We start from the raw sequence: 16,655 nt of genomic DNA, 5'->3' as shown, positions 1-16,655 counted from the left end.
ATCTCGTCTCCTATTTTTCATCTCATTTTAATTTGTTGATGAAAGTTTTATTTCATTTTATCCAAGTTTTTGTCCTTGTGCTTCAGGGTTAGGGTTTTTTTTTTTTTTAGGGTTTTTTAGTTTTTGCCTTGTTTTCATCATAAAAAAAAAACATGTTGACAGAAACATTAGCAAAAATTATTGGTCCACAAAATTCACAGTGGGTTCCAGTCACAATCTAATGCTGAGTAATACTGGTACTTCTAGTGGACTGGATACTTAGGAGGTAAAATATATGTCAGTGATCATTTTTCCAAATATGGATAACTCTAGTCAACAAAAAACTGATATTTTTCTTGTACTTATTGGCATGGCTTCGTTCTAGCGACATCAAGACCCCGTCGCAGCAAAGAGACTTTAGTTGTGACGGGGTCAGTGTCACTGATAGTGTCACAAGACTTCATTGACAACATATTGCAGAGATTTTCATATATGAGAAAGGCAAACGTCCAAACGCGTGTCAGCCATCAGCTGATGCAAGATTGTTTTGAGAAAAGCTTATCTGCCAGAATTCCGGCTGACCTCAATTACATCACCTACACCAACCGTTTAGTGTTTAGTTGGAAAGCAACCACACTGCCAGGAGAAGTAAAAGAAGCAGACATGACAACCTCCTTATAAGTATGTTAAACTGAAACTAGCTACATACTTGTAAGGATTGGTGACCACATCTGTCACAGTTACAGGATTATTCCACTGACAGTATTGTTTCATCCAACTGAACCGACTGGACTTCTGCTGCCTGTCCAAACAAGTTCAAAGAATAATATTCAAATGTTGTGCAGCAAGGGCCAAAATAACTTGATTAGGACGTTTTTCTAATTAATAAGGAAAGACTCCAGTGTCTACAGAGGGAATAGAGTAGGAGTGTACTACAAGGATAAAAAGTTTTCAACGCAGTTTTGGACAGGTCTGAACCCACGTTGTTCAGAACAGTCTCATCTTGTCTTACCCTTTACTGTGCACCAACTGACAGCAGCTTCTGATGGGCTCATTTATATTCATGCTGAGTGAGGCCAGATCTGCTCAACCAGCTTACTCAGCTTTCCTTCTCTACTACATTTATTAGACTGGGGATGGTGGAATGCCCCCTGTTGGTAGATTTGACACATGTCAAAGGGTTTGGCTTCTGAATCGAGGATGGAGCCCAGCGGGTTGTGTTTAAATGAAGAATGAGAAAAAAGTTCAGTTTGCCTTTAAAGGTGAAACAGGGACGTCTCATCCTAAGTGGTTATGCACACTTTTCACTAATACAGCACATCTTTCAATCATGATGCCACACAGTCCTTTAACAGCGAGGGGTTACCCCGGTTTCCCTGCAGCCAGTGGTTATTTATTTGACTAGGATGCTAAATTGTGTTGATGTTGATATATCATCTTGTGTTCAGTGCTCTAATAGCTTGAGCTTCCCCAAAAATCCATTCGTTGTTCTCCCCTCAAAGCTAATGGTGAATGACAGGATGCAGGGGAAATGCACAGAGAGAGAGGACAGACAACTGACATGAGAAGCAATGACAAATATGCTGTGTGTGTGTGCCGTCTTAGTGAATTATTCAGCAGAGGAGGTTCTGTGGTGTGGCCAGCAGTAGGGGACTGTAAATATTAGTGTGGTTTCATAGTCACTGCCTCCATCCACAAATCTGTTCTGAAAGCACAGAGGTGAAGGGCAGACCAAGGCTGGGTGCATGTCTGATTTTCTGATAAGAATATCAATTCAGCTCATACGATAAACTCGTAGACGTACGCTAAAGTAGTGTGTGGACCAAGAACAGCATCTGCTTTGAACTTGATTGGACCAATCAGAATTTACAGGCACACAAAAAAATGGCAGCTAGCAAAAATGTACATAACTTAGACCCAAACATAGAGTCCTCTTTTAGAGCCACCCATTGTTTCTTCGTATTTTTCTAGTCAAACATGCAAACATATATTCATTCAGTTTCAATTTTACTTCATTTATAAAGCGTTAAATTGCAACAACAGGAACCTGAAGACAATATTGAACAACCCCAACAATTAGATTAGATTAGATTAGAATTTGGCAAAAGTGGGAAGGAAAAGCTTCCTTTTAACAGGAAGAAACCTCCAGCAGAACCGGGTTTAGGGAGGGGCGGCCATGTGCCGTGACTAGTCGGGGTAAGGGGAGCGAGACAGGACAAAGACATGTACATGGAAATATAGCTCATTACAATTCTATGTAATGTGATGACCTTCATACGTCAACATTCCTGGACTCTCTTAGACAAGCTCTCCTGTAATTTTTTTAAGTGGTCTTCAGGAATAGTTTTCCTGGCTTCTTGAAGTTCTTCTGTGGATGTTCTTCTACTTTATTAATTTGGATGTGATTCCAGTCCATGACTCATAGTGTTCCACGGTAGGTTTTTCTATCCAGGTCTGTTATTACTTCCCTGCTGTGTGTTTGGGATTATTTGCCATGCTGACAAATGAAGCATTTGACAATCATAATATTTATTGATATTACTGGATGTTGGATTAATTTGACAGCACTTTACTGCGTTCAAAATTCCATCCATTTTGACAAGAATTTTGACATTTCAACCAGTAGCCCCACTGGTTAAAATGCACCCAAACCATAACAGAGCCTCCAGCATGTTTGAAAGATTTCTGTAGATATTCACAGTTGTGCCTCTGAAATTTTGACTCTGAAAATAAAACGATTGAGCTGTAAACGAGTATAATATGGCATTCAGTGACAGTGGCTGGTCTCTAGCCACATGCATGGCTGCCCCTCCCTATGTCCAATTTCGCTGCAGGTCAACTGCAAGTGACAAGTAAAGGCTTCAATCAATTCAATCAATCACAGTGTAAAATGTACATACATAAAATGATGATGTCTTTCTCAATGACTGTATTCAAGATGGTGGGTCAACATGGTGGCGCCCATGAAACGGCGCCTGCTCCCATGTATTTTTAATGGATTACTCTAAAAGTTTTTGACAGTGCATCAGTTTTTTGGAGTTACATGAATCAATATATATTTAAGAGTTCAGTTTCCTTTTTTCTATCAAATAACCCAAAAAATGACTGTAAGGAAAAAATATGATGATTACGTGATATCCAAGATGCCCATATATTGTGTTAACTTCTAGCATTTAACGTTCCTTTATACTGCTTTGTACAATAAAATCACAGTAACATCTAGTTGGTCCCAATTTCTAGAGCTGTTTTTGCTCCAAAGCATTTGCATATGCTATGGTGTACTTGGTGGTAACCACTTTAGATGATCTTTAAGGAATCTTACGTGCTATATAAATAAATTGCTTGCTTTCTTACTTACCTTTAAAACCTTCACACTAACACTGGGATGTTCTTGCCTTTTGTCCTCACCCAGCACACAGACCTGTGTCAGTATATGGACAAACACCCTGGAGGACTGCATCCAGACAACGTCAAGGTACAGTATGAAGGATTATGCTGCTCACAATGACCTTGTTGTTTCTTAAAGCCAGCAGTGTGTTCCTTACATATAAAGAAATGATATTCTGATCCACCACGAGCAGATAACTGGAAACAGGCAGCTGTTTAACTTTGAAACAAAGAGTCTAGTGTGGTGGTTACTACTGACTGGGGTTGGAACATCTTGGTTGATGGGAAGAAAAATCTGTGGGACTGTGACGCGAATCAGTTAGGAAAAGAAAAAGTATGTTGTTGTTTTTTCCTTTTCCTCATCATTGAAGAATTTTTAGATTTGAGATGGTAGGAAATGTGGAGCCTTTGCCCCTTTAGTAGACAGCTTACAGGCTACCAGTTTGCCAGCACAGTCAGCAGGCCACAGGTGACACCTGTCAGCTTACCAGATTCAGCTGAAGAAGCCGCTGATTAAATCCAGCTGAGCGTCAGGTGAGTGGGACAAGGAAATCTGGACCGGCGTTAACGTTATCCCTCCGATCACTGACAGAAACTAAAATGTGTTTTTGATAGTTAAGTCAAAACTTGTGTTTTGTAATGCCCTTTCCTATTTTTCTTCAGAGTTTCATAGAAACATTTCAATGTGGTGTCAGATTGTAGAACTGTGTTTATATTTTTATGTGAAACACTTTAATATACAGACGACATTGACATAATTTGTCACCGTCACTTAGTGCACATATCAGATGAAACCTTATCCAAAGCTGACAGTTAAATAGCAACCTTTAACCAAATCCACAATTAAGTAGTTCAATATCCAACCTGGTTTACTCATGATTGTGACTGAAGCTGACATATTGTGAAAGTGTAATGGTGAAGCTGCCGATCAGCGTACTACTCCTGTGGAAGCGTCTGTACAGACTCACGGGTTCCTGTTTGTAGGAGGGCAGTGCTAACACAAACAAGCAGGTAGAGTGAGCGATGATGGAGTGAATGAGGCCATGTGTTGGTGGGATGTTGGGAGGTTCCATCATGCAGTGAGGTGATAGTTCAGGCTACATTTGTTATGTAACAGCTCGTACCTTTTTTGACACTAAGGATTTACATAAGTAATATGTGTTTCTCCTGCTGACAGCAGCCACATGTTTAGTATGGGATTATTCCAAGAGAGCAGAGTGAGGTGTTTCTTAAATCCTTTTGATTTCAGTTCCTTTGTGGCACAACTCCTGAGTCGTCTGTTCTAATGAACTGAGCCTGTGCAGTTGCAATAGAGGCAGCATGGAAAAACACTTGTTTTAATGATCCTGTCACAGTACACTGGCATTTCCTGTTTTAATATAGTGTGTGATGCCAACTTAAAATATCCTTCACTTGTCACTGCCATTTGTTAATCTCTACACTTGATGAGATGTAATCTACATCACATAGAGTGCAGCCTAGTGGCAGTTAATGGCAGCTCACTGCAGAGCTATTTTTAAGGATTCACCATCCATCCAGTTTCTGCTGCTTATCTGAGTCCAGGGTATGGAAGCAGCAACCTAAGCAGAGTTTCCAGACCAGCTTTTCTGGGAGGACACAGGAAGGTTCCCAAGCCAGCCAATAGAAAAGCCAAGAGAGGGCATCGTCACAGTTGGGTATACCTGAAACACCTCACTTAGGAGGCACCGAGAAATTCTCCCCATAAAAACTGTGAACAGAACGGGAGGGTTGGTGGAGTCCAACACCGACTGGGAACAAGCCCAACTTATTGCTGGTATTGTGAACCAAGTTCTTGCTAGGAATATACAGAGATGCAATAGCCTGCTAAAAACAGGCCAGATACCCCATACTCCCAAAGGTTAGGGTTTGGATAAGTATGTAACATGCATCCAGTGGTATACATAGGGATTGTTGAATGCCTTCTCCAAGTCCACAAAAAAATGTACACTGGTTTGGCAAACCATGCACCCTTAAATAGCCCCAAAACAATAAAGAGCTGGTCCAGTGTTCTACAACAAGGACAAACACTGGAGGGTTTCTCCTGAATCCAAGGTTAGACCAATGTATGGCCTTTCCTGTTCAGTACACTAGAGTGTCCAAGGAAGGCCGAGGAGTGTGATTCTCTTTTGCTTTCTTCACTCCACTTGACCTGCTAGATGTCATCGGACTCCTAGCTCAGTAGGATGCGTACTTCAGCTGGACAGTTCCCTTCTGGCGTCTGGTGTATTTGCTTTTGAGGTTGCTGCCACTGCAAGCATCAAACACCTTAAATTCAACTGGCCACCAGATTAACTGCTGTTTGTTCCGTTTCTGCTTCATTATTCAGGACGCATCTACTTCCTTACTATGCTAACAAGTGTCTACCACCACTAACTATGCTGTGCAGAGTATGACAGTGCAGCAACACAACACGACGTTTCCCTCTTTGCTGGTTGGCTCCTTGGTGGCCATCTTTGCTGTGAATGCTAATGCCTAGACCTCTTGTAATGGCAGCAGTAGTTAAACAAGCTGGTGGGAAAACACATAATAGGCAGGAGGAAGACAAGCCTAGCATAATATGATGGCCATCAAGAGACTGTGCTGAGTGCATGCGTGTTTGATGGAGGTGCATTAGTGCAATTTCTTACACTCATTGACTCACCATTCTTTGAGACATTATTTTATTACCACACTTAATTACAGAAAACATGTCTGAGTTGTTCTTTTACTCTGTTTGCCTTCAGGATCTCTGCTGCCTGCTCAGTGATCAGTAACAGGAAATGTGCATTTTTGCCTAAAGCGTGTCTCTTATAAAAACATCAAAACTGATGTTCTTTGATATTTTTTAACATCAAATATCAAAACAGTTGTTCTGTTTGGGTTTAGACCTTTATTACACCACAATCTTTTAACTGACCGTAGGTGTCCATAATTTCATAATCTGAAAAGGGGGGGAAAGATTTGGTAAAGAGACATTTTAAAAACAATGTGTGAACTTACTTAATTGTATTCACCTTATAAACAGTTTATAGTTGTTGAACAGTTGTCGCTTTAAATAAATTCTGTTTTCTCAGAATTCTGGAAAAGAAAAAGAAAAGACGTGCCTACTTTATTTTTTTTTCGGTGGCCCTAATCCTGAGAGAGTTGATCACTACATTATCACCTAATGCTTGCAAACTTGGTTAGCAAGCTGCTAAGTGTATGGGTGCAATAGACACACATGATTGGTAATCAGTGCGAAGTAGCAGACAAATAAAACTGGATGGCCTCTACCACACAGCGGGAGACACTTCGGGTATGGGTAATACATCGCAGACAGCTATGTCTGCTGCCTATGTTAGCATACCTGCTAACCCAAGCAGCTCCCTAAATGTAAGCCTAGGCAGTATCTAAATGAACGAGTTATAACATGACTTCACCCACTGTACAGCTGTGAAAGGGGAAACTATCCATAGAGGCCAAAGCCATTTTTCTGTACCAGGCTGTAGTTGACCTTTTTAACTTTGAAGTATATTGAAATTGAGTTGCTTTTGGAGCCAGTGCCACCTCAGGATCTGCAGGTTTTCTAACTCTTGAATGTTGTGGTTACTGCTTGTCTTGCTCATATGGAACCGGCACATGTGTATTTGGCTACGTCCACACGTACATGGGTACGTGGACGGAGATTTTCCGTTTTCGTTTTAAAAAATAATCCCGTCCACACGTAAACGCAGAAATGAAGGAAAACGCTGCTAGGAACATGCCAAAGCAACAGGTGGCGATATATTCCTAACCGTGTAGAAATGTTGGCCAATCAGAAGTCTAGAAGCCTCGGCGGGAAATAGTAAACAAAGATGGGGCATAGAAGCAGAACCGAGTCGTATGTGTGGAGGGAGAGTAACTGTGTGTGTATATGTAAGCATTTAAACACTGCAGAGAGTCAAATTAACAGTAACAGTATTGTAGAAATTCATTTCACCGAAACAATAACGTGGCGCACACCTTTGATGCTGCGTTTTCTCCGTTTACCTCGTCCACACAGGCAAAAACTGAGTTTTCAAAAATATCCACCCTGGCAGGCGTTTTTAGAAATCTCCGTTTTCAGTGAACGCCGTTTACGTGTGGACGAAAGGTGCAAACGCATAGAAAAATCTGCGTTTTCAAAAATACCCGGGTACGTGCGGACGTAGCCTTAGAAACTTGTAAGAAACTACCAAAGATATTATACTTTTTAGTGACAGAGTCTGAATCATTAGAGCTAATATGTTTAGAAGAAGCTCAGTAGGCGAACACTGACCTGACCACGAGCACCATAAAGACAGCTAATGTCTGTTATTAGGGTGTTTCCTGATTGACTGTGAGAAAGTGCAGTCACTCAGATATCCTCCTATTTACTAATCAGCAGCATGAAAGCTATTACTGCCTATGCTGGTGCTAGATCAAATTAACATTTAGAGACATGCACTCAGACACTCACTGCTGATGTAATTAGTGGTCAAGAATCATCAAGCTCTGTGTGTGAGAGAGAGTGTGTGTGCATGTGTGCGAAACTGTACTCAGGTTTATGCTTGAACTGGATGATCTGGTGTAAAATTCATCTTATTCTGCAGCACCATTAACTCTTCTCGCCCCATGTGCTCGACTGCAGTTTATAAGCAGTGATGGTGTTATTGCACACAAGTAAATATGACCTCATCCAGGCTGCTGCTCAAGTGCTCTTCTTATTAGATTGTACGCTTGTCAGCTGAAGGGCTGTGACTCAGTGACATCTTCATAGATCAATGGGAAACTGACACCCACAAGCTAAATATCAGCAGCATTTGCTCTTATAATTGCATTACAACGGAAGCGCCTGATAGCACTTTCATCATCAGTGCTGTGTCAATATCAAGGACAGGTGATCTCTGCAATATTCTGACACTAAGTGTTGGAAAAGCTCATCATCAGACTGCAGCTCTTTATGGTACAGCTCATGTATTTTTGATTAATCTGAAGCTTTAATAATATTCAGAAAGTAGGCTGGTATTCAGCAGCAAATTGCCAAATTTCTGTCAGAAATGTGAATTATTCAGGTGCAGATTGTCAAGAAATATTTTATTCAAAGTATGTAATATTAGAGTTTTCACTGCTGAATTTAATCCTGACTATGTGGGCATATCTACAAAAGGATTAGGTGAGTCAGTGCTAGAAGCTGAAGAAGTTTTACTGTCATGTTCCCAACTGATGTGTTCTTGTGTTTGATTGTAGCAGTTTTTGAGTAATCTGGCTGACTAACTGATAAAAAGTCATCACTTTTAGTTCAGTCTGGTACCAAATCACACCATCTCACGGATCAGGACACAGCAAAGACAAACCCAACAGTCCCCACTGTGAGTAAACACTTGGTGACAGTAGGGAGAAAAAACTCAGCTTTCACAGGAACACACCTCAGACAGGACCAGGAACCCACGCAGTCCATCTGCTGGGACCAGTTGGGGTGATAGGAGAGCTGGGAAACTGAGATCTCGACACAGTTTGAGCCACACTTGATATTGCAGATTATGGCAAATGAACATTTTCAGATAGGATCCAGTTTAAAGTAGCATCAGTGCTGTGCTTTGGTGTAGCTCCATTAGAATTCAGTACAATAGTGTTACCTACTGAATATTTTATGGAAACCGTGTACTCCACCCCTTCTACTAAGCACGTGTATGTGTAGAAGTTCCCAGCCTTCGTCTGCTGTAACAGGGACTAATCACGAGCTGCTTCGTTTTAAGGCGTGCCTGCTCTACCGTTTGTCATAAAGATATAGAAATGTTATCTGAAACATGGCAAACTCATGTGGCTGGATGAAATTGTCAATCAGCTGTGGTGGTTGCATCCTCTGCCTTTGACTGATGCAGATTTTGTGGTTTCAGCAGAGATGCTCGACAAGCAACGAACAAATTCAAGCACTTCCGAAAAAAACCCTTCAAGTGGCAAGAAAGATGCCGTGTCTGTGGCTTTCTGAGGTCTTTGTAGTAGGACGTAACTACACATATATTTACACACAGGCCCCTGTAGTACAAAACGGCGAATTAAAACACAACCAAGCACGACTCATTACTGGGACTTTATGGTCCTTTGTGGCCGGGACTACAGAGCAGGTTGATGCTACCGCCTGAATCAGCCCATTAAAGACAAACATGTACTGATGCTTAGTGGAAAAGATAAGGGCTCTTTCTTTGCCTGCTGGCAGATGGTAGCATCCTTTCACTCCATTTAACACTCCTTCATTTTATCTCTCCCTCACTGATTTCATCACTTTTACTCATTTCAGCAAAACAATGCTTTGGGGCTTTGGCAGTGAATCTAAAGGTTAGTGTTCTGAGTCACTTTGGAGTGTGTGATCTATGGTCTGAGCTTGTCTTTGAACATTTCTCTGAGCCAAAACACACCAAGGTTCCTGATGTTTTCTGTGTCTCGTTTTGTCAGTAGGTTGTTCAAAAATACCCAAACAGCAAAAAAATAAGAAATAAAAATAGCGACCTGTTTGTTTGTTTTGTTATCTGACTGACGAGGCAGAAGTTTGATGTCGTTAGCAGCAGATGGTGCTAAGGCATGCTTAATGGTTGGATGGATGTAAATTTGAGATAAGAAGGAGTTTCACACTGGTAGAAAGTGTTCGCTTCTTTTAACACTCCCTTGTTCTGTGGCTGTAATTAAATAGCATCGTCCAAGTCGTGCATCATTGTTACCAGACTGAAAACTTTATGTCGATGATAAGCAAGTAAAATTGTGGTGCACTGTTGTAGTGTTGCACCAGTCACCAACTTTGTTTCACTGGCACGGGAGTAAAAATTAGATTGTTTATGAAAATTTCACTGGCCCAAGTACTCAGCCTACTCACAGTTTATTTACTCATTTATGTTTGCTATTTAGAATGAATATCATTCACTGATTTGTTGACTGTACTGTTGAAGCCTCGAGACTGGCATGTTAGCAAACCACAATCAATTAGGGGAGAGGGAGGGAGTCATCGGCTAATCCCAGTGGTGGCTAGCTAGTTTGGGTACCAATGCACATGTAATGTAATGCTATTTGGGGAATTAAAAACAAATCTTCACCTTTAACTTGAACCTAAACATAAACTCATGCTGTAAAGTTGGGGATTTACCCATATGTGGAACTTTCTGTTTTTGCACTTGCTCTTTGTTTGCATTTCTTTAGGTGCAGACGCTGACAGCTTGCCAAGCACTAATCTAACCTAATAACCAATCACCTGCATACTGGCTTTGTAATAATGGTGATGCTGATTTGAGCACTTGTCTCGTTTTTGTCGCAGACTACAATCGTATCCCCAACTTTAATCAAAGAGTCTGTTTTTTTAATAACTGTCATAGGCAGACAATTTTAAAGGAATGACAAACAATCCAATTTGTGGTTCAGGATCTTGGACTTTTGGATCCTGTATTTGTTGCTTTTTTAACTGTCACTGTTTTTAGTGCTTAATGCGTTAGTCACCAACCCAATACCTCATATTGCTTAATTCTTATATTTAACAGAGATGTGCATAACTTCCAGAAGATGAGTTTGCAGTTATTAAGTTATACACTCACCTCAGTCAATCTAATTGAAAAAAGGGAGTGAATTTGTTCATCTTTTCCATGATTGTGACTGCGCTGTGATATTAAGAGTCTCATTCAGTTGTCGCAGTGATGGAAACATTTTCAGTACGTGTGCGTTGTTCTTCCTGTCACCACTCGTGGGGGTTACACGTGTAATGTTTTGTCCCCAATCAGTCAGTCTTCAGTCTTGATGTTCGTTAGCATCGCCTGCTCCATATTAACAGCGTATTAAAGCGGTGTTGTGTCCTGAGCTGCTTTACTTTGTTTTTCCCAGTGAATCTGTGAAGCTAACGATGAACCCCAGTGTACTGCTGTCACTTTGATATATTGCCTCGTGCTTTGCTGCACAATGAATATTAGACAAAGCAGGCAGACTCCACTCCATTCAGCTGATAGATAACACAGAAGCAATTCAATTCTTACATTCTTTCATATTTCTTATCTTGATAGAGAGTTGTGCTTGCCTTGGGTGTGATGGCAGTGAGTATTTCATCATTAGAAAAAAAGCAGAGTGTTTATTGGTGTGCTGATGATGGATTGTTGTTCAGGCAGTAGGGTCACTCCTCAGGTGATGGATTATGTTAATGGCTGATTTAACTATGATCACACGGCATATTTCTCCTGCAGTTCGGGACTAATAATGCATCATGATTAAGCAGAGTGTCTCATACACCTGCAGGGCTTTTTTCTTTTCAGAGAAAAAAATGACACTGATGAACTAAAACATTATCGCCAAGGCAACGTTTACATTTTGGTTATTCATGCAAGAAAACAGCTGGACTCTCTGAAAGTGCCCTATTTTATCAGACGAGTCCATTAGGTCACTGCTTCTTCCAGCCCTTACACAGACTTCAGAGGTCTTTGTTTCACATGTGAATGGACAAAATGTTCAGAATGCTCTTTTCTGACCTGTATCAGCAGCTCGTTCTGCCGTAGAAGCACACAGGTAACACCGTCTTATCGAGGGAATGTTTCTTGGATACACAGCCAGACGTTTTGAATGTCAAAGTGGCCGTTAAGTTGTCCTGGTAGAGTACAGATCATAGGACACAGCATCCAAAAAATTAAAAAATATAAAAAGCCAAAAGTACAGTGCTCTACACTTACCAGTTTTGGGAGAAAGGCCAAGATCCAGAATGCACCGCAGTGGGAAATTTCCAGTCCCTGAGTTTAAAATGATGTTGCTTTGCTGCGACAGGGTGAAGCTGGAGAGTAATGGGAGTGATTTTACAGACAGCGTCATTCTTTTCGATGTTTTCTGTGTGCGTGTACTAAAGCATCAGAATCATTTTATTATGATTCTGAAAAGTTGTCCAATTTTTTTCAGGCCCCTTAAAATAGGCGCTGTAATTCCAAAACAGTTGGTGCAATATTAACAGAATGGAAAGTCATTGTTTGGTTTCAAATTCACTGCAGTACTGCACAGAGCCAAAATTACAGAAATGACATCATCGTCCAAGTACTTAACTATAAGAACTCTCACAGGTTAGTCCTAAGGGTAGTATTAGCAGGTGTATTAGTATTAGTTAGTTAACACAGTGCTCATAGTACTGAAAACCGAGTATCTATCATCTATATCAGACCTTAACTCTGATGTATGCATATTGTACAAGCTGGCGACCCTCACTCATGATGGAGTGCTGCACAAAGTCAAGAAAGCAGGAGCTGTAAATGGTTTCAGAGGCAGATCAATGTTAGAGAGAAAGCAGGACCAATACTCTAAGCGATGGGCGTGACGTTAATCGGCACACTCTTACTAATTTGGTTCTACATTTCTTATTTTGTGTCGTTTTGTTTGCCTTTGTCGCTTTGCCGTGTCCGTGCTCTCACACCTTCAGCTGCTCGCTAAACTTGACGGGCCATCTATCAGCGAGCCAAACGTTCACCGTGCTGACCACACGTAAAGGTGACTAAAATCCTTCTCTTCATGTGGTCACTTATTAGGAGGATCTACGTAGTTTAACAGGAAAACTGTTCTGTCTTGAGTATTATTGTTATTATTACTGTCAGAACTGTCAGAGCAACCTCCTATAACGGCCCTCAGCACTTCACTCTCCCTTAGATATTAGAATGCAAATGGACCCGAGGTATTTCCATTCAAAGCCAAGCAAGAAAAGAGAGGAGAAAAAAAATCTCCTTTTAGGAGTGTTTGATGTGTGAATTGATGTGAGAATAAAAGAGAGATTTCTCTTTCTTTTTTGTTACCGTGCAGTTGTGCTCCTAACAGGGAGAGGGCTTTTCACAAGTGCGTTTGATATACATGAGTAAACACATTTCCCATGCTAATTTTCTGCACTGCGGTTCATCTCTCACCCACCGAGTCCAGGAATAGTAAACTGTTGACCCGGTGACTCCAGATGCCAGACAGGGCCCCGTCCCTGATTGGACTGCACGGTGCTTCAATCAGCTTAATTGGCCAAGACTACGGTATCAGTGAGAGGGGAGAAATGACAGAGGAATGCTGAAATTGGAAGAAAATGAAGAGCTGCGTCGCGCACACCTCATTATGTGTTGATTGACACGTCTGCAGAGGGGGAGGGGGGCGGTGATCTGAGCATCTCAGCGGCGAAAACAAAACAAGCTCAGTAGAGCTTTGATTCTGGGTCCTTTTAGGATTTTGCTTATTAGCTTTTTTTTAAGTTGACAGCAGCAGATACACTTTATGCAGTAAGTATATATTTAAACCTAAAATAGTTTTGTGTGTGCAACAGGGATTTATGAGGGCTGTTGTCAGTCTGAGGTGCTGTGTGTCTCTAAATACATGCATTTAAATGTGTCAGCAAAAGCGCATTCATGCATTTTCATGAGTGGTTTCAAAGAAGCGCAAATATTGTTTTTAATTTGTAGAACCTCGGTTATAATCAGGTTCTACTTTGCACTTTGATTGTGTTATGTGAACTGTGTGTATAAATGAATTCCTTGAGCATGGCTAATCCTTTGAGGTACATGTCACCATCACAATCAGAATATTTGACTTCTATGTCTATGAAAAATTGTCATTCTTACTGACACACATGTGAAAAATTATTCACATTTTTCCCAAAGAAATTCTCGATTTTTGGGGGCTTTCTGCAAAATGTTGCAGGTGCCACTAGCCAGGCATAGGGTTAGTGTTAACGCCTGCGATGACTCAGATCTCTGCTGGATGGTTTTCTCCTTCTGATCAGTGTTTCATGGGGCCCAGAATGGCTTCAACAAACTGGCTTCATGCTGCATTATTTGCACAGATCATTTTTTCTTCTTGAGAAAAATTGTCCTTGTTAAATGTATAAAAAATGATAATCAGACGAGCCTAAGTTTATGCAGAAATCTCATGGTATTGGTTGCTTTTCTTCTCCTTGTGATGGCCTTGGCAGCAAGAACTGCAGTCAAGCATTTGTGATAATTGGCAATGAGTCTGTCGCATCACCTTGGCGGAATTTTAGTCCACTCTTCTATGCAGAATTCTTTTAATTCATTTAGGTCAATCAGAGGTGGATTTGCTGGTGTATTTCTGGTCATTGTCCTGCTGCCTAACCAAGATGACCCTGAACTTTAGGGCACAAACTGATGGCCGGAGATTCCCTTCAGGATTTTGTGGTAGAGAGCAGGATTCACGGTTCTTATAATTATGGCAAGTTGTCCATTTTGACTGTTAGTGTCATGTTCTTTTGGGTGGCTGTAGTTCAGCAGGTAGAGCAGGTCATACTGTTTGGAAGGCTGGGGGTTTGATCCCAAATATTCCAGCCCCAAGTTACTCTTCAGTGCATCCATTGGAGTATAAATGTGTGTGAATGTTAGCTGGTAAGCACTGGGATCATCAAGATGCTTTTGTCAAATGTGAGATGAGCATTGTGAACTGATTCTGGTGAATGGACTGGTTCTTTTCTACTCTCCTGGAGTACTCAAAGTGCTCTATACATCCACCCATTCACACAAGCACCTGCGATCCATACTTTCAGTGCTTTCGAACTGTTATTCATTCATTGTGCATTCATACGCCGATGGATGCATCGGAGAGCAAGTTGGGGTTAGTATCTTACCCAAGGATATTTGGTATGCAAACTTGGGGAACCGGGGATCGAACCACCAATCAGCAGCTGACCTGCTCTACCTCCTGAGCTACAGCCACCCCACTCTTCCATAAATGTCATTTGTGCCCAATCTCTTACTGCTGAATCATGAACTTGGACCTTAACTGAGGTGAGTCACGTCTGCAGTTAATGTCAAAGAACTCAGATGTTGTTCCGAGTTCTTTTGTGACCTCCTGGATGAGCCGTCGATGCTCCTTGGCGTAATGTTGGTAGGCCGGTCACCTGTGAGAAGGTTCACCACTGTTCCAGGGTTCTAGATTTGTAGATAATGGTTCTCACTTTGGTTCAGTGGAGTCCCAAAGCTTCGGAAATGCTTTTGCAACCTTCGTAACCAGTGACATTGTTCATCATCTGGCATGATATGTTGCATTTCGACACATTTTAGTTTACCCTACTTTGTCACACAGGTTATATTTAAGGGATTTATTGATTCAACAGGCCTGGGTGTGGCTAGTGAAGTTACACTCAGCTTTCAAATAAATGGGGTTTAATCACAATAAATTCATGATTGAACAAAGGGTGGAGGGTTGGATAGGGTTTTTTATGCTTTAATAAATGAAACATCACCTTAAACTGTTATCTTTGTCTAATATTAAAATGTGTTGATGATCTGGAACATTGAAGTTTGACAAATATGCAAAAAACGAAGAAATCAAAGCAAGGATGCTGAATGATGTCCCTTGTGGGTGAATGCAGACTGATTTTCGTGTAATAGTGCCCTCTTATTCTGTGCTGTCAGCAGTCCTCTGGCCCACCCTTTACAGGAAATAAAAAAGGAGGCAGCAGCTCCAACCAGTTCTGCATGTTTGCTGCGATTTCATGCACATCTCACACTCCTCCACACTTTCCTTCTGTCGCTTCTTCTCCTTTCTCTGAAGAACTCCCATAATAGCGAATAGACTACCAGCAAAATCAAGCCAGATTGATCAAACATACAAGCTACAATTCATGTGTTGGAAAGGTCGTATTAAAGGTGTAAACACTTCAATATGCTCGCTCTGAGCAGTCAATGCAGCAGTCCTCAGTAATTCAAGCGGAAGGAAGCACGACTGTGTTCTTGACTGATGGCTCCACATTGATCTTTGGGGTGTCTGTGTGTGCCTTTACTGTTTTTTAGATGACATGTAAGCTTCATGCCTGTTTTCACTTGCACTGGAGGGGAGTCCCAGCACCTCCGTGATGAATAGGTTTTTCCACACCTCTGTGCACTCCACGCCTGCTCAGTGTCATTGCTACAGCAGAAAGATGGAGATTTAGGCAGAGACAAATATCAGGATAATCGTTAAAGCATGATGGAGAAAAAGAGCCCGTCTTGGTCCAGTGTAACGTTTGTAAAGAGTTATGCCGGAGTCACTTCCCTCTGTTCACCTGTTTTTTGGTTGTTTTCCAGCTCTTCCTGTTCCAGTTGCTGAGAGGTCTGTCCTACATCCACCAGAGGTACATTCTTCACCGTGACCTGAAACCCCAAAACCTCCTCATTAGCGACACTGGAGAGCTGAAACTCGCCGACTTTGGTGAGCAAATTCAGTTTTTTTGTCAGAGATAAGAGTACATGTGAAACTTCGAGATGAGGCAGATTCTCGTGTGGTGGTGAAACAGTTAGTCCAGCATTTATCTGCAGTCATTACTCGTGTTATATGCACACTGCCTG

The 16,655-nt window shown here is 41.4% G+C and overlaps 1 protein-coding gene across 3 annotated transcripts in view; it reads left to right on the top strand.

The window, feature by feature from the left end:
- cdk14 (cyclin-dependent kinase 14) overlaps positions 1–16,655 on the top strand; it is a 170,162-nt gene that overhangs the window by 28,469 nt on the left and 125,038 nt on the right. For all 3 annotated transcript variants that reach the window (XM_040034907.1, XM_040034909.1, XM_040034908.1), the window contains exons 6-7: positions 3,392–3,454; positions 16,395–16,518. In XM_040034907.1, coding sequence (XP_039890841.1) covers positions 3,392–3,454; positions 16,395–16,518 — 187 coding nt within the window. The remainder of the gene's footprint in view (positions 1–3,391; positions 3,455–16,394; positions 16,519–16,655) is intronic.

Source organism: Simochromis diagramma, unplaced genomic scaffold (assembly GCF_900408965.1).
Source record: "Simochromis diagramma unplaced genomic scaffold, fSimDia1.1 OVJJ01000084.1, whole genome shotgun sequence".
NCBI classification, from domain to species: Eukaryota; Metazoa; Chordata; class Actinopteri; order Cichliformes; family Cichlidae; genus Simochromis; species Simochromis diagramma.
This window is presented reverse-complemented; position numbering and strand designations above follow the sequence as displayed.